General features: G+C 38.5%; 1 protein-coding gene across 2 annotated transcripts in view; it reads left to right on the top strand.

Annotated features, from left to right (window-relative positions):
- The window catches only part of ntm (neurotrimin), an 82,521-nt gene that overhangs the window by 57,074 nt on the left and 7,198 nt on the right, over nucleotides 1–18,249 (top strand). For both annotated transcript variants that reach the window (XM_015040364.1, XM_015040363.1), the window contains exons 3-4: nucleotides 615–740; nucleotides 14,704–14,832. In XM_015040364.1, coding sequence (XP_014895850.1) covers nucleotides 615–740; nucleotides 14,704–14,832 — 255 coding nt within the window. The remainder of the gene's footprint in view (nucleotides 1–614; nucleotides 741–14,703; nucleotides 14,833–18,249) is intronic.

Raw genomic sequence — 18,249 nt, 5'->3', positions numbered from 1 at the left:
TTTTAAATCCGGGGTTTTTTTGGCTTTCACCCCCATCCAGGAAAAAAATCTGGGCCTTCGTAGGTTAAAAAAAAAAAAAAAAAAAAAAAAAAAATCGGATTTTCTCAAGTTCATGGCAGCTGGAGCTCCGTTAGAGATCCTGTCATGTAGAAAAACTTTGTTTAACGTAGAATGGGAAAATAAAGGACACATGGTTGGTTGCAGCAGAAGCTCCTTTAGAGTCTTCGTCCAGAAATGAGACGTCAAAGACACAATTATTCTAACAATAATACAAAAATGTGTGTAGAAAAAAATTGCTTGTTGGATATTTTATATATTTAAATAACACTTCAACCAACAGAAATGCTAAACTGTTATTTTTTTTCCTCCTGCAAGGTGATAAGTTATTATAAAGTGATTCATTAATTTACCTTTTCACAGAAGACTCTTTACACATTTAAGAGACTTTTCATTTGTAAACAAATCAAGATTTACACACACACACACACACATATATATATATATATATATATATATATATATATATATATATATATATATATATAAAGTGTTATTTTTAGGTACATGAAACCGTTTACTAATAATTGCAACCTCTTTCTCTCTTTTTGACTTAGTGCCTCCAAAAATCATCAACTTTTCAAGGGACATTGTGGTGAACGAGGGATCTAACGTCACCCTGATGTGTCAGGCCAGCGGTAAACCGGAGCCGTCCATCAGCTGGAAATTGATCTCCAATTCAGGTAAGCCGTTGGTTTGCTCCTGCAGAGGAGACGTTCAGCCTGCTTCGCGTTTCAGTGCTTCATGTTGCTCCCGCCTCTCGCTCTGCCCCCACGCGTCCCAGGTGTTTTCACATCTATCAGTGACTTTGTCTCACCCCTGGTGGATTTTGCGCTTCACTAACTTCCCATCATTACCTGTTCCAGATCATCATTATGCTGCAATCATTTACTGGGAAATAAATTGGCCCTGTTGTAATTGGACTAATTAATTAGTATAACTGAATGGACGTAAATATTTTATGAGCGGTTTGACTGATGGAACAAAGGAAGGAGGATTAAAACGGAGCGGGACGTCGCTTTTGGCGGCGCGCCGCGGACAAATCTGTTTCTTTCTCGTTTTCATTCCACTTTCTATGTTTTTAAGTGTGTTTGCTTCTCTATTACTTTAGGAAGATTGGATTAAACTGAGACTCGGTCGCCAGCTCTGTAAGCTCGTGTAGCCTTGCGTGGCCTAATTAGAAAAAAAAACAAAAAAACACATGCATTTATGTGCTTTTAGAGAACCCAAACTCTGTGGTGTCATTTGTGCCGTTCTTTATTTAAGCCACAATTTGTGCGTTGAGATGCTAACATGGTGTAAATGTGACTAACCTGCCTGGGAGGAGATAAGCAGCGAGAGGAGACGGTAATTGTTTCTTTGGGGAATCAGAAACAGTGCGCCAGCTGTTTCCCCTGGAAATCAGAGCCAATTGTTTTCACACATAGATTTGGGTGTAATATAACGGTTGAGTGGATTGCTTCGCGAGGCTTATTTTATTATTTCTCTCTTTCCAAAATGACTAAAGCAGCACATTTATAGACCTAATGAAGTGGGAGACCGTTGTGGCCGACGCTGGGCAGACCAGGCACTTTACGTTCATAGCAGAGACCAACAATCCTCGTTTAGATTCCTATTTGTGTCTTTATGCAACAAATACAAGTTGAAAGAGGACATAGTGTAAACCGAACTGGCCGGTGTGTCGGAAAGCTAATGATTTCTCCTTTTCCCCCGTGATTTTCCTGCCAGCATTCTTGACAATTCCCAAAACGCTGCCATATTTCGAAGGAAACCTCAGACTTATAGACTGATGTTTACAGGCTTTAACAGGCAATTTGCATTTAAAACCTCTGCACAGATTGTTATAGCCTAAAGGCCCGACTGTACCTCCGTGCATGTATGAATGCGACCGAGTAGGAGAGCACAGAGCATTCGTCTCTGTCTGTATGGCACAGTCACCTCCACAGTATCGGTACGGGTGATGAAATTTATGTCACGCAGGCTTTGCAGTTGAGTGGAATGAGAGGTGTGAAATAGGTTAAAGTGGAAAGAAAGAGGACTCCGATGCAGGACAAGGACAAATGCATTATTGCTTTTTATAATAGAACCGCATCAATAATTTATTGATGATCGGGATAGCTTGCTCCGTTTTTTTTTTTTTTTGTCTTTTTCTGCAATTACATGGAATGACTTTAATTCGGTGAACTCATGATATGCTTTGCACGAGCTGAATCTGATTCTTTCATTTCAATAACTTGTTTTATCGGCAAACTGTCTGCCTTGCTACCTTTGCCTTAATTATGCTTTAATCAAATCCATATCTTGTTTTCAAAGAAGAGCACATAAGATGATTTTTAGAAACTCTGTACATATAGGCTGTGAGTCAAACGGTGTAACCCAATGAGGTTATTGATTAAGAATCAAGAGATACAGTTATAAATGCCTCTTTCATCATATTTACCCAGATAATTAATATTAAAGCGACGGCTCTAACGCTGAAACAAGCTGAAAATTTCATGAATTCATTTAGGGGTGGGCAATATGGATTTAAAGTTTTATCACAACATTTTGCAGAACTTTGGTGACAATGGTAAAAGTGAGAGTTAGGACTATGAATGACTTCTTTTCACATAAAGAAACATCATTTGTATCACTAGATTGAACTCAGTCACTGTGTTTAATCACATGTTCAAATGTATTGACATGTACTGACTGACAGTGAAGACAATCCCAACAATATGATCGGTTTAGATTTTATTTGAAACATTATTCATTGGAATTATTTTGATAACAATAAATCAAAATTCCTATCATAAGAAATGTACCACGATAAATGATAAATAATAGCTACTATTAACTGAATACTTATGGGTACTAATAGACCTTTAAATAGAACCAAATATCTGACTATTTAGTTCAAATGGTTATGACAAAGAAAAGTAGTGAACCATTATGCAAAAAATATTCAGAGCAGGAATGCATCAAGAGCATTAAACATGCTTCAAAAACATGACAGGCTGTGAAGTTGAACAAAACGGTTTTTATTTCTATGTTTAGATCGACAAGTGTGTGTTTTTTATTTTTATTTTTTCATTATTTGGATGTGTATTGTGTTTTTGTAAGACTGCAACCTGGTTCCAGGATTCTGACCACTATACATTCTTTGTCACCTTTTTTTTTTTTTTTTTTTTTACCAAAGGTTTTCATTTTTTATTCTCTACACAGCAGATTCTTGCCCTTGGAATTAATGTACATACCTGCATTGTGTGTGAAGTATTTTTCTTTTTTGTTGTTGTTTTTTGTTTTTGCTCAACTATGACTCATCATATCAGCTCCTTTGTCAGCAGTCACACTGGAGGATTGACAGAGAAACGTAATAAGAAAAATAGAGAACAGCATAGCAGCATGTTGTAATTCTTGGAAGAGCCCAAATGTTTGTTTCAGTCTCCAGCGTCGTCTGTGTAACACCTCCAGCCCAGAGCCAGTCAGTGTGGAGCTACTCAGTGCGAGCACTCCTGTGTGTTTTAAGAGTGAATTAAAAAATAATGAGACACGTGGTGTGTATGTGTGTGTGTGTGTTCTCCAATATCCAAAGGATTTCAGACTAGGAATGGGGCACTCAGAGGTGGTCATCACATTTGATACATGGTTGGCTTTGGGGCCTTGTGATGGATCAGAAGTGATTCCTGTTTCCCCTGCAGAGCACACAACCTGCACAGTTTCCAGTGGAGGTGGCCAACTTATCACGCGCTGCAACAGGGCAGCCAGAACAAACATGCAGAGATTAGACACTCGGAGAGCTTGATTGAAAATAGTGGAATGTGGAGGTTATAGAAAGAGCCTTGGCTATGAACTTCAACAAGCCAGAAAGGCCAAACATTTCCATGTTGTACATATATGAAAATACTTCCCCCCCCCCCTCTTCTTGCAGTTTAGTAAGAAGAGAAACTATAAAACATAGTTGAAACCAGATATTTACATACGCAACATGAAAATAGACATGTTGTGTATTAAATCAGATTACATATTTACTGCTCCAGATCAGTTGGCAAAATTCTACAATAACACCAATAACACAAATCATTGAGAATTTCTTTAAAATTGTTGTTTTGTTTTTTTGTATTATTCTGCCTCAGGTGGCCTTTATTTGAAAGCGGGTAATGAGAGAGGGGGAAGACTTGCGGCAAAGGTTATCAGGCCGGGACTTGAACCTGTGACATCCACGTCGAGGACTAAGGCTTGGATACAGAACTCTGTCAACAACCAGCTGGTTCAGCAGCAACCTTTTGTGTCTTCCTCTCCTTGTGAAGGCTGTCCATGACTGTCTTCTGGACACCTGTCCAATCAGCAGTCTTCCCCATGATAGTGTCCTATACTGACCCAGAGTCAGAGTTCTGAGTTATGACTCTTTGCAGCACGTTCTAACACACACTGAATGTTGGGTTTTCATTACCTGTAACCCATAATCTTCAAAATGACAAGAAACAAGGCTTAGAATATTTCTCTCTATCCGTTACGACTCTATAATATATATGAGTTTCACCTTTTTTAGATGATTGGCAAGAAATATTGCGCATGCATGCCCGATTCTGCATTTTTGAGACGTACTAGTAGTGCTTCCAAATAGATGGCGATATGAAAAGCAAAGTGCACCTGTCTCTACTTTCCTGGTATTTGAACAAAACAGACCGGCGTCAATACGATCCCCAAAATAGCTTGCAGTGAGCGATGCTCCACAATTATGAGTGAGTCAAATGTTGATCAGCTGAAATAGGGAATTGATCTGCCCAGAGAATAGCCTCATCAAGTTTTATATCATTTTAAGCATGATCGCTTTGTTCCAGAACGATTTCGCCGTAGGAAATATGAATTGTGCAACAGCTCAACTGCTTGCCTGTAGTGAAGCAATTAGACTTAATACGGGCCATCTCAATAGGACATCACGACGTCTAGTTAGTTGACAACTTTCTTTTAAAACATTATTAAATGCCCAAAGGGAGTCTCAGAAGTAGATCTACATCACCACAAGGTTGTTTTTTTTTTTCTTTTATGAAAGACTGGTTTCTCTCAGGCTTAAGCTAACAGAAACAATGACAGTACATTTACTGTAAAAATAAAATAAAATAGAAAATAGTCTCTGAAAAATAACAAGCAATAGCTCGTACAGACTTGTAACAGAAGTCTGATCCAAATGCCTTTCGCTTTGATTCTCTAAGTGTTATAAATAAAACATTTAAACATGGAGAGTCACAAATATTTTCCTCTAGTTTTAGTGAAATATCTGCAGGACAGTAATGAGCGTATAAACCACATTACAGACGGCACATTCGCTTCCCGAATACACATTCGCTTCCCTCTTTGCATTAGTGGCTACAAAACATGGCCAAACAATGGGAGCTGCAATCATTTCTTCTTCTCTCTTTACATGAGAAAGAATTTTGGACTTCCATCCCGAAAAGCAGCAAGGAACGCTCTGGCAAACAGAGCTAAAATCAGTGGATGCTCTTATTTACAAAGCATTAGCAGCAGAAGATGATAAAATGGAATTTATTGACATTCTCCTGGAGGCTTTTCAGAAACTCAAATACTGCTTTAATCTTCTTATGGACGTCTGAGGATATGTGCCCGCTTCTTTTTCTTCTTCTTCTGAGGGACAGTAAAAGATGGTTTAGATTCAAAATCCTCCAGCTTTCTTTCCCCATGTTGAGAAAAAGAAACGTTTGCGGGTCTTGTTGATAACTATGGAGGCTCTGAAGGGCAAGACGTTTTCTAGCAGTGACAAAAAAAAAAAAAAAGATAATTAAACTGACCTTATAACTTTTTGGAAGATTTCGAGATAGTTCTCTTTTTAACCGAAGCAATCTGAGATGCTTTTTTTTTTTTTTTTTTTTTTTTTAATTCATAAAAGTTTAACTTTTTTTTTCGTGGCCCTGAAAATGAAGTTTAAAAAAAAAAAAGTGTTTTGATTAATTAACTCTGATCAATTTTACCTTCTGTCTGTTTTTCTAAAATGCTTTTTTAAAATAAATGTTCAGCCCTGAAAAGCAATTAAGAAATGAAACAAATAAAAGGTTCATTTTTGTGTGTTATTTAGAGGGCATCCCATGAAGTGAAACACTTCACAGACATCTGAAATGGGATCAATTAAAAGTATTAAAAGTAAATAATAGAATGAAACACTTTGTAAATAAAGTGTAATAAAATAAATATCACATGCGGCAGAAAGATCTGCTTACTAAAAATCTGAGATTAAGGTTAACGAATCTTACAGATCAGCAATAAGTTACTTTTGCCGCCATGCTTGGTGCTGTGATAGTATTCCTTATACTTCTAAACAAACAGTTTAGTCAACGTTATATAAAGTATGAAGGAAAGTGTAGAATAGAAATGCTCAGNTTTTTCTGCAATTACATGGAATGACTTTAATTCGGTGAACTCATGATATGCTTTGCACGAGCTGAATCTGATTCTTTCATTTCAATAACTTGTTTTATCGGCAAACTGTCTGCCTTGCTACCTTTGCCTTAATTATGCTTTAATCAAATCCATATCTTGTTTTCAAAGAAGAGCACATAAGATGATTTTTAGAAACTCTGTACATATAGGCTGTGAGTCAAACGGTGTAACCCAATGAGGTTATTGATTAAGAATCAAGAGATACAGTTATAAATGCCTCTTTCATCATATTTACCCAGATAATTAATATTAAAGCGACGGCTCTAACGCTGAAACAAGCTGAAAATTTCATGAATTCATTTAGGGGTGGGCAATATGGATTTAAAGTTTTATCACAACATTTTGCAGAACTTTGGTGACAATGGTAAAAGTGAGAGTTAGGACTATGAATGACTTCTTTTCACATAAAGAAACATCATTTGTATCACTAGATTGAACTCAGTCACTGTGTTTAATCACATGTTCAAATGTATTGACATGTACTGACTGACAGTGAAGACAATCCCAACAATATGATCGGTTTAGATTTTATTTGAAACATTATTCATTGGAATTATTTTGATAACAATAAATCAAAATTCCTATCATAAGAAATGTACCACGATAAATGATAAATAATAGCTACTATTAACTGAATACTTATGGGTACTAATAGACCTTTAAATAGAACCAAATATCTGACTATTTAGTTCAAATGGTTATGACAAAGAAAAGTAGTGAACCATTATGCAAAAAATATTCAGAGCAGGAATGCATCAAGAGCATTAAACATGCTTCAAAAACATGACAGGCTGTGAAGTTGAACAAAACGGTTTTTATTTCTATGTTTAGATCGACAAGTGTGTGTTTTTTATTTTTATTTTTTCATTATTTGGATGTGTATTGTGTTTTTGTAAGACTGCAACCTGGTTCCAGGATTCTGACCACTATACATTCTTTGTCACCTTTTTTTTTTTTTTTTTTTTTACCAAAGGTTTTCATTTTTTATTCTCTACACAGCAGATTCTTGCCCTTGGAATTAATGTACATACCTGCATTGTGTGTGAAGTATTTTTCTTTTTTGTTTTTGCTCAACTATGACTCATCATATCAGCTCCTTTGTCAGCAGTCACACTGGAGGATTGACAGAGAAACGTAATAAGAAAAATAGAGAACAGCATAGCAGCATGTTGTAATTCTTGGAAGAGCCCAAATGTTTGTTTCAGTCTCCAGCGTCGTCTGTGTAACACCTCCAGCCCAGAGCCAGTCAGTGTGGAGCTACTCAGTGCGAGCACTCCTGTGTGTTTTAAGAGTGAATTAAAAAATAATGAGACACGTGGTGTGTATGTGTGTGTGTGTGTTCTCCAATATCCAAAGGATTTCAGACTAGGAATGGGGCACTCAGAGGTGGTCATCACATTTGATACATGGTTGGCTTTGGGGCCTTGTGATGGATCAGAAGTGATTCCTGTTTCCCCTGCAGAGCACACAACCTGCACAGTTTCCAGTGGAGGTGGCCAACTTATCACGCGCTGCAACAGGGCAGCCAGAACAAACATGCAGAGATTAGACACTCGGAGAGCTTGATTGAAAATAGTGGAATGTGGAGGTTATAGAAAGAGCCTTGGCTATGAACTTCAACAAGCCAGAAAGGCCAAACATTTCCATGTTGTACATATATGAAAATACTTCCCCCCCCCCCTCTTCTTGCAGTTTAGTAAGAAGAGAAACTATAAAACATAGTTGAAACCAGATATTTACATACGCAACATGAAAATAGACATGTTGTGTATTAAATCAGATTACATATTTACTGCTCCAGATCAGTTGGCAAAATTCTACAATAACACCAATAACACAAATCATTGAGAATTTCTTTAAAATTGTTGTTTTGTTTTTTTGTATTATTCTGCCTCAGGTGGCCTTTATTTGAAAGCGGGTAATGAGAGAGGGGGAAGACTTGCGGCAAAGGTTATCAGGCCGGGACTTGAACCTGTGACATCCACGTCGAGGACTAAGGCTTGGATACAGAACTCTGTCAACAACCAGCTGGTTCAGCAGCAACCTTTTGTGTCTTCCTCTCCTTGTGAAGGCTGTCCATGACTGTCTTCTGGACACCTGTCCAATCAGCAGTCTTCCCCATGATAGTGTCCTATACTGACCCAGAGTCAGAGTTCTGAGTTATGACTCTTTGCAGCACGTTCTAACACACACTGAATGTTGGGTTTTCATTACCTGTAACCCATAATCTTCAAAATGACAAGAAACAAGGCTTAGAATATTTCTCTCTATCCGTTACGACTCTATAATATATATGAGTTTCACCTTTTTTAGATGATTGGCAAGAAATATTGCGCATGCATGCCCGATTCTGCATTTTTGAGACGTACTAGTAGTGCTTCCAAATAGATGGCGATATGAAAAGCAAAGTGCACCTGTCTCTACTTTCCTGGTATTTGAACAAAACAGACCGGCGTCAATACGATCCCCAAAATAGCTTGCAGTGAGCGATGCTCCACAATTATGAGTGAGTCAAATGTTGATCAGCTGAAATAGGGAATTGATCTGCCCAGAGAATAGCCTCATCAAGTTTTATATCATTTTAAGCATGATCGCTTTGTTCCAGAACGATTTCGCCGTAGGAAATATGAATTGTGCAACAGCTCAACTGCTTGCCTGTAGTGAAGCAATTAGACTTAATACGGGCCATCTCAATAGGACATCACGACGTCTAGTTAGTTGACAACTTTCTTTTAAAACATTATTAAATGCCCAAAGGGAGTCTCAGAAGTAGATCTACATCACCACAAGGTTGTTTTTTTTTTTCTTTTATGAAAGACTGGTTTCTCTCAGGCTTAAGCTAACAGAAACAATGACAGTACATTTACTGTAAAAATAAAATAAAATAGAAAATAGTCTCTGAAAAATAACAAGCAATAGCTCGTACAGACTTGTAACAGAAGTCTGATCCAAATGCCTTTCGCTTTGATTCTCTAAGTGTTATAAATAAAACATTTAAACATGGAGAGTCACAAATATTTTCCTCTAGTTTTAGTGAAATATCTGCAGGACAGTAATGAGCGTATAAACCACATTACAGACGGCACATTCGCTTCCCGAATACACATTCGCTTCCCTCTTTGCATTAGTGGCTACAAAACATGGCCAAACAATGGGAGCTGCAATCATTTCTTCTTCTCTCTTTACATGAGAAAGAATTTTGGACTTCCATCCCGAAAAGCAGCAAGGAACGCTCTGGCAAACAGAGCTAAAATCAGTGGATGCTCTTATTTACAAAGCATTAGCAGCAGAAGATGATAAAATGGAATTTATTGACATTCTCCTGGAGGCTTTTCAGAAACTCAAATACTGCTTTAATCTTCTTATGGACGTCTGAGGATATGTGCCCGCTTCTTTTTCTTCTTCTTCTGAGGGACAGTAAAAGATGGTTTAGATTCAAAATCCTCCAGCTTTCTTTCCCCATGTTGAGAAAAAGAAACGTTTGCGGGTCTTGTTGATAACTATGGGGGCTCTGAAGGGCAAGACGTTTTCTAGCAGTGACAAAAAAAAAAAAAAAGATAATTAAACTGACCTTATAACTTTTTGGAAGATTTCGAGATAGTTCTCTTTTTAACCGAAGCAATCTGAGATGCTTTTTTTTTTTTTTTTTTTTTTTTTAATTCATAAAAGTTTAACTTTTTTTTTCGTGGCCCTGAAAATGAAGTTTAAAAAAAAAAAAGGGTTTTGATTAATTAACTCTGATCAATTTTACCTTCTGTCTGTTTTTCTAAAATGCTTTTTTAAAATAAATGTTCAGCCCTGAAAAGCAATTAAGAAATGAAACAAATAAAAGGTTCATTTTTGTGTGTTATTTAGAGGGCATCCCATGAAGTGAAACACTTCACAGACATCTGAAATGGGATCAATTAAAAGTATTAAAAGTAAATAATAGAATGAAACACTTTGTAAATAAAGTGTAATAAAATAAATATCACATGCGGCAGAAAGATCTGCTTACTAAAAATCTGAGATTAAGGTTAACGAATCTTACAGATCAGCAATAAGTTACTTTTGCCGCCATGCTTGGTGCTGTGATAGTATTCCTTATACTTCTAAACAAACAGTTTAGTCAACGTTATATAAAGTATGAAGGAAAGTGTAGAATAGAAATGCTCAGATGATATCATCTCGCATTAATGAAAACTTGAAAGTTTCTGAAGAAATTTAAACGGGGCCTGCCAAAGTGTGCCTGTCGATTGGAACCCAGCGATCTGATGCTAAAAATTAGCCTCAATGCTAATCAGTGATGGAAATGTTGGTCTTTTGCTCCTGTTTGTTGCTCGTGTGTTGAGCCTTTACTGTTTTCCAGGTGAAATGGAAGCTAAAAGCCAAAAGTCATGCTAAAATCACAGCACCACCTCGTGTCCTGGCCTAATAACTACAAGACAGTCAACATGTTTTGGTGGTTTTCTCGTTACATGGAGGCCTTTCCCTAATCGACATCAGTTTCCAGACCGCGGTCTCGTGCAAACGTAGCCTGAGCTTCCTTACCCAGACGCGTGGCTTTCAGGCTCCAATAAGCATCTTATATTAATCATTTAGACTTCCCAAACGATTCTGCTCTAAGCCTGTCTCTACAAACGTTGCATCCTTTCGTTTCACAACACTGCTTACAATACGTTACAAAACAGTGTGAAAGCTATTGACAAGCCAAATCTGTATTTCCAGCAGATACTCTGAGCTAGCAGCTGTTTCAGAAAACATCAAGCTGCCTTGTTTCATGGTGACACAGACCCAGAGCTACCAAGATTCTATTTTTTCCTCTCTCAATCTCTTTATGCTTGGTTTCTTCAAAGGGAGGGGAAAAAAAAAAAACATCAAAAGGGCCCTGGCAAATTAGGAAATTCCTTATGCTGACGGCTGATATTCAGCAGAAGCACATGTATACTCGCATCTCACCCAGGCATGATTTAAGAGTTAAACTCATTTGATGGGTGGCTTGTTTGTGCTTTCTCTTCTCTTGTGCTTCATTTCAATACTGTAGACTTTCTTTTTTTTTATTTTTTATTCCAAGTCAAAACAGCCTAAGCGTGCGTGGCGCCGTCGCCACCTCTTCTTCTAAAGCTCTTCACTCAGTGACCTTTCGCTCACGAGCAAGCCGGTTTACAGCTTTTTGATTCCCAGTTTGTCGTGGCTCACGCTTGCTGGCGTCTAAGCAAATCCTATCTGCTATATTCTACTTCAATTTCCTTTTCCCTGCCTGCTTCAGTTCATCAATTTGAATCTACCCCCTTTGTGTCTCCACACGCTTTCCTGAAATGCACGCATCCCTCAAGCGTCTGCTCTCACTGTCCTCCCCACTAACTTGCTCACCTTGCCCTGCGCCCAAATGTCTTTGTCGCTTTCCATTTTCTACCCCATTTTCTTCTTTGCCCTTGAGTTTGAACATAGCATTTCAGGGACACAGAGAGGGTACATTATCGTCTGCCCAGCCTCTCCTGAGACATCCCTCCTCTCTCTGCTTTCTTCTTCTGGAAACCTTCTTCTGTGTGGTCTCCCCGATGACCTGCCATGTCACTTTGATGGCAGCGTAGGACAAAGTACTCTTCGCGCTAATGAATAGGCCACAAAGCCAGAAGTTCTATTTAACAAAGACTAAGCCACTGAAAGTCAAGGGTAGCTTTGCATCGCTGCTGAAAATGCAAGTAGAATCCAAGTTGTTTTTGACTGTGGGGAAATGTTTCTTTTTTTTTTTTCTTTGTATTTTTCTGAATGTTGGCTGGTGCTGCAGGCATTTATAGTAAGTGGGTGATAGAGCTTTATTCTGAGACAATTTAAAGTGATCAAAAACCAACAATCAGCTGAGATTTCCCATAAGTTAAAGTGACTTAAAATTCTTCTTCTTCTTCTTTTTTTTTTTTTTTTTTACTTATTTGGTAAAACTCCACGAAACATTGCAAAGTCATTCTAACCAGCATACTCTCTATATCAAATCAACTGGTGTTCAGGTGTGTGTAGATACACAACTCAAGGTTGATGAAAATATATTGAAAGGTAATTAAAAGCGTAAGCAAACTGCAGGAGAAATGAACATGAATATTATGGACTGCTTTATACTGGACTAGGTTTCTTGGTTTGCTTGGCTGGCATTGCACCAAGACATTTATTGTAACACTTTTGGTTCTGTGGCTTCGATGTGAAAACACCATAATGTGACTTCTCTGGCTACAAGGATCTTAATCTGAAACAAACAAAAATTGAAATTGTCCATGCAAAAAAAAAAAAACCCAGAAAGAATGCACTGAACCTGGGCTCATTGCGCAGAGGTCAGTGTCGGTTACACACTCAGCCATGAGACGGCTGGGAAGACCTTTCCAACGTGTGCACACACAGATGAGCCCGGAAATGTTACACGCCTGGCAAATCTACGTCAACTAAGAGCGCGAGGAAGCTGAGGTTCTTCAGGCAACATTTTAAATGCAAACTGTGTTTGTCATGATGCCTGTGAGTCCCAGGAAGGGGGAAGGGATGAAAAAAGTGCAAGCAGCAGCTTTTAGGATAGTCACAGTGAGACTGACAAAGAAGTTCAGGCTTCGGTGTGATCACCTCGGTTAGCGTTGAAAACACACATTTTGGATTTTGGTGTGGATCTCTTCTTTTTTTTTTTTATTTAGGGGGGGCTGCGCAAAATTAAAATGAAAATGCAAACACCAAAAGGCAGAGAGAGGAATAAAACACTGTTTACAGGAGGAGCCTCTTTCTCTAGAGGAAGGTAGAGAAACAGAGACTGTGAGGAAAAAGTACAGATTTAATGACAACAGCATCAGAGTTGATGCATTTTTTTTTTAGGTTCAGGAGATTAAAAAAAACACTATTTTCAACTCTTTATGTTCTATTTTCATTATATTAGTGATATCTTTTAAGTGTTGACATTTTTAAATCTTTTGTTTTACTTATTGTCGGATGGGTAATGTTTAGCTTTTCACCGGGATGACGAATTTCTGTGTCTCGGTTTTTATGAGGGTTATATTTACTTTAAATGTATTTGCAAAAAAAAACCCCAAAAAAACAACAACAAAAAAACAGATATTTTGTGTGTGTTTTTGTTTTATAGAACCGCACTATAATTCTCAAACCAGTGGGCCAAGTGAGCTGTGATTTATGCACGCTGTTAACATGTCAGACATATGCTTTGGCTGCAGGACCTGGCAGGAATTCAGCTCCTCAGCCTTATCATGATTAGCTGTCCGCTGAGGTTTTACCGTGTCTTTAACAGACATTATGGTCTCTGCTGGTGACTTAATAATACTATAAATCCCAGCGAGGAAAAGTGAAGCTGAAATGTGCACACCTTTAAAGCACCGGCCCTCCTGGTGCCTCTCGTCAGGTGACGAGTGTCACGGAGACTTTCCTTCCTCTTAACAGCCTTCCCAGGTGCAATTCAGTAATGTACTCAAACCCAGCCGAGTGAGTCTGTGAGCATTTTATTAGTCACTTTTAACGTCTTCGGAGGGAACGTCGTGTCAATTATGGCTTTTTGTTTTCTGCACTGAATGCTGTGTTTAAGTCTCTGTGTCAAGCACATTCCTGTTGATGGCAGTAAAAGAACCAGATCTGGTATTTTCACTTTCTCATATATCTCAATAGCAGACTCAGGTGCTTGCAGGCATAAGAGACGGAGTAAAAAGGAGACTAATATGGACGTTTTGGCAGACGAGGAATGATGAGAGGGGGCCGAACAAAGCGCTAATCACGAGTCGTACTCTGAAAATGTCAATGTGCTCAAGAAACCTCTTTGTAAGTGTCGAAAGAGACAATACAACGTGTATGAGAGGCAGACAGAAGTGGGCATATGTCACGATATTTACCGGTTTGAAGCTTCAACATGCACAGAATGTGTCTGGTCATGTCGGATCAAATTGCTGTTGTCCGTCCGTGGGAGACACCTCAACACACCGCCGTTACTCGGCTGAAATCCTGGTGTTTTGATGGTGGGAGGCTCACTGCGATTTACGAAGCATCCGAACGACCACTGTTGTCGGGCAAGGGCAACAAGGAAGAAATGATGAATCACAGAGTTTTACAAACTATCCATTAGCCTCTGTAATCAACACCTTCCTCCTTCTATCGTCCGACAACGTGAGGAGACGCCACGCCAAACGAGGCCACAGATGTTGACTCGTCATATTAACTGTTAATGCCCCTCTCCGCTCTGTGTGTGATCTTTCGCAGGGGACCTGGCTTCAGACGATGAGCTGCTGGAAATCTCATCCATCTCCAGACAGAGAGCCGGGGTTTACGAATGCACGGCCGTCAATGATATCGACACGGACGTTCAGACTGTAGACATCACTGTCAACTGTGAGTCCAAAATGCAGAATATCTGCTCCGAGTGTTTGCTCGCTCATTTCAATTATTCCTCACGAATGCATTATTGAGTTATTTAGGCATTAGATGATGTATTAAAATTCTGTGTTTTAGCTATATTAGAAGAATGCTTACTAATTATTTGACTTTATGTAATAGTTAGTTTTTTTTTTAAGTTAATTGAATTGTATCTACTGATACTTCCTTCTTAATTTTGCCACATAGTCTTTAACGTGGCAAAACTATGGCTAAATCCTGGGGTCACACTCTGAGGTCAAAGACGTCAGTGCATAGAAGCACAGGTTGAAGTTTGAATGTACTCTATGCACTCTTGCGTCAATCTTATTTATGTGATACAGAAATAATTGCATTTTATGGTCAAAATTATTGGCATCGATAAATAGAGTTTAGATCGGGCCTAAAAAATCCAACCTGGCTCGAGTCCGATCCAACTTCACTGGTTGACTTTAGTTATTGGGCTGAGTCCGAAGGGCACCCGACTTATGATTTAAATTATGATTTTACCGATTTTGTTTTTAGACCACCAATTAAGTAAGCAGCGTTAGAAAGAAAGAAGGAATGAAAGGAAGGAAGGAAGTTAATTCAAACTAATTAACATTTTGATGATTTATAACAGTATAAACTGTATAACATTCTGATTGGAAAATATTCCGATTAGAGTAATACTAATATTATGATTTTCTTTATAATAATGAAGAAAATGTAAGCCTGCATATTAAGAATTATGCAAAAAGAAAAAAAAAGTGCAGATTTGAGAAGAAATAGGCCGTTGAGCTTGGTAAAGCCTGACTGGAATGAGGTCAGTGATCAATACCAACACGACGAAGGAATCCTTGACAAGACACTGGAGAAATATTCCTGCGGCGCGGTGAGCAGAAGACGGCCTGTCACTGTCGTCAGCATGGCAGCACTGAAGATGCGGGTTCTCAACGAAGGCTTGATGTCTGTACGGCCTGCATAATTCATGATTTCATATTGGACCTCCCAAAATAGGTTTCATTGGAAATATGAGCTGTTCGATAAATGCAAAAGGAACAAATGGTCACAAAATGCTCAATGTGACCAGTAGCAGAACTGGAGAGCCTTGAATACTAAGAAAGCAGCAGCAGCTTGATGTGCCAGCAACACCTCCAACTGTTTGCTTGACATTTTAATATTAAAATGGTCCTTTAATGTTAATATAGTACAAGTGAAAATGAAAGTGTTCATTCACAACTTTTCACCTTTCGGTTTGTAGTTTGCTTTTGCTCCTCCATCTTCACTTGAGATGTGGACTTATTTAATGTTATCTGTAGCTTGATTGTTGTTCCCATAGCTACAATCTGATGCTATGAGTTTAATCTTAATGTTTGAGTTTGTTTTTGCCACCAAATGCATCTCAGCAATTAAGCTTTAAAGCGTGGGCAGTTAATCTTGTCCCCTCTCCTCTGGTTGTGATGTTTTTTTTAACAGGAAGAGGGGCCCCAAAACCATATTCTGCTTACGGCCCCAGACAACCTTGGGCTGGCCTTGCATAATAAACCACAGCCACGGCACTGCACATCTCAGTGCCGGATGTGAGACACTAACAAACACATGATTTATGTGGCTCTAGCAGAGACGAGGCTTTTCTGTTTCGTCACTGTTGAGTTTTTAATAAGCGTCACAAAGACTATTTGTTTCTTAGGCCGGGCTTTATGGGACGACTTTTTTCTGTTCTCCACGTTCATGGTCAACCGGCCGGCCCTGTAGCGCTCGTTCATCTGTTTTGCAGGTCTACTCGCGCTGAGATCTGCCTGACTGGAGCAAAGGTAGAGGTAGAGGAGGGGTGTGATATGTGGCATAGTTTGAGGCATCGTGCCGCTGCACAACGACGGCACAATGCCGCCTGACTCCAGAGTGAGCGTGACAGCTCCTCCACGGGATAAAGCACCAGCCCATCAGGGAAATCTCCGGTCATTTGCCAGTCCACCCCTGGCTAGCAGGCTTCATGTGGACAAGATTCCAACAAAAAAAAAAAAAAATCAAAGCAGCAACACAGATGACAATAACAAAATGAGCACAGTTAAAATAGTTGTGTTATTTTTACTGCTCCTGAACAGGCTAGCAGTGGCGCTGAATTAGTTTTAGCCACAACATGAAGGTGAAAAATAACTCAAGCTAGCTTTAGCACAACATCACAGTTTGCTGCTACAGGGAAGCTAGAGAATTAGTGAGTAACAAAAATGTTGACTGATATAGATAGCTGAAGTAACACTCACACTGCTAAAATACCGTCTTCATTTGCTACCTAATGGACAAAGACAGGGCTAGCACTGTGTTACAGTTTGCTACTGGAGGAAGCTTGAACAAGCTGGTCATTTAAATTAGCAGGCTAAGAAACTCTTTCCATTGTTGATATTCTAACAGAAATGTTGACAGAAGGAAAATTTACAACATAGAAACTTAAGCTTTAATTCTTTTAAATGTTGTAGCACCACTTAGCGTTAGCACAGCAACAAAATAGCTGAGAAATTAAAACTTCTTAATGGAGGCAAAAATAAAACTAACAAACAAAAACTAAACAGTTAAAATTTAAGCTTTATTTTCTTTTCTTTTTTTTTTAACAAGCAACCTAATGAGAGAAGTTCTTTACATATGTGTTTGTATCGACATTTATTTTAAAAAGATGCTGGATATCTTTTATGTAAAATTATTGACAACTCTGAACATCCTCTTTTTGAGGCTGCTTTGCAACCACAGAGTCTTCAGTCAGAGGCTTCTTCAGACTTGCTGCAATACAGACTTCTGCAGGAGAACCTTGGATATTATGTGTCTAAGCAACATTTAATATCCCTTTTAGATTCATAAAGTGATGTAATTTGAAATAATCCGTACACCCAGGCCACATGCGCAAACAGATATATTTATCCAGTGTTATGTGCTTTGAATTTTTATCAACTTTCCTGACAATGAGATGTGAAAAATAATTCAACATCTTCAAAAGACATAAATTATATTTGAAGATTCAAATATCAAACCCCCAAAAGCGATTCAAACATTACACATTTGCACAGGAGACTCAAAACTGTTAACCTAAATATAATTCCTGTCATGCAATCTGTTAATTCCCCCAAAGATGTGCCATAAGTTCTCTTTGCTTCGAAGATAATTCTTAATTTTGTGTCCCATTAAACCCTGGTGGCACTGCTATATTTTTGATCCCAGCTGTACTGACATTTAAAACCTTTTCCTGCTGAAGACTGATTTATTATCTGGTTAATTTTGTGTTATTTTTCAATTCATAGCCTTTTTGTTTCATGTTCCACAGTCCAGGTGCAGTCCTGCTTAGTACAGCTCAGGCAGACAAGCTTAGACTTCAGTCTTTTCTACCTGCTGCAGATTTAGAAAAAGGTCACTCGTGTGTTATTT

This window comes from Poecilia latipinna, unplaced genomic scaffold (genome assembly GCF_001443285.1).
Source record: "Poecilia latipinna isolate Pla-1442-1.1 unplaced genomic scaffold, P_latipinna-1.0 Scaffold506, whole genome shotgun sequence".
NCBI classification, from domain to species: Eukaryota; Metazoa; Chordata; class Actinopteri; order Cyprinodontiformes; family Poeciliidae; genus Poecilia; species Poecilia latipinna.
Note: the sequence above shows the minus strand (reverse complement) of the source record. Positions and strands in the feature narration are given on the sequence as shown.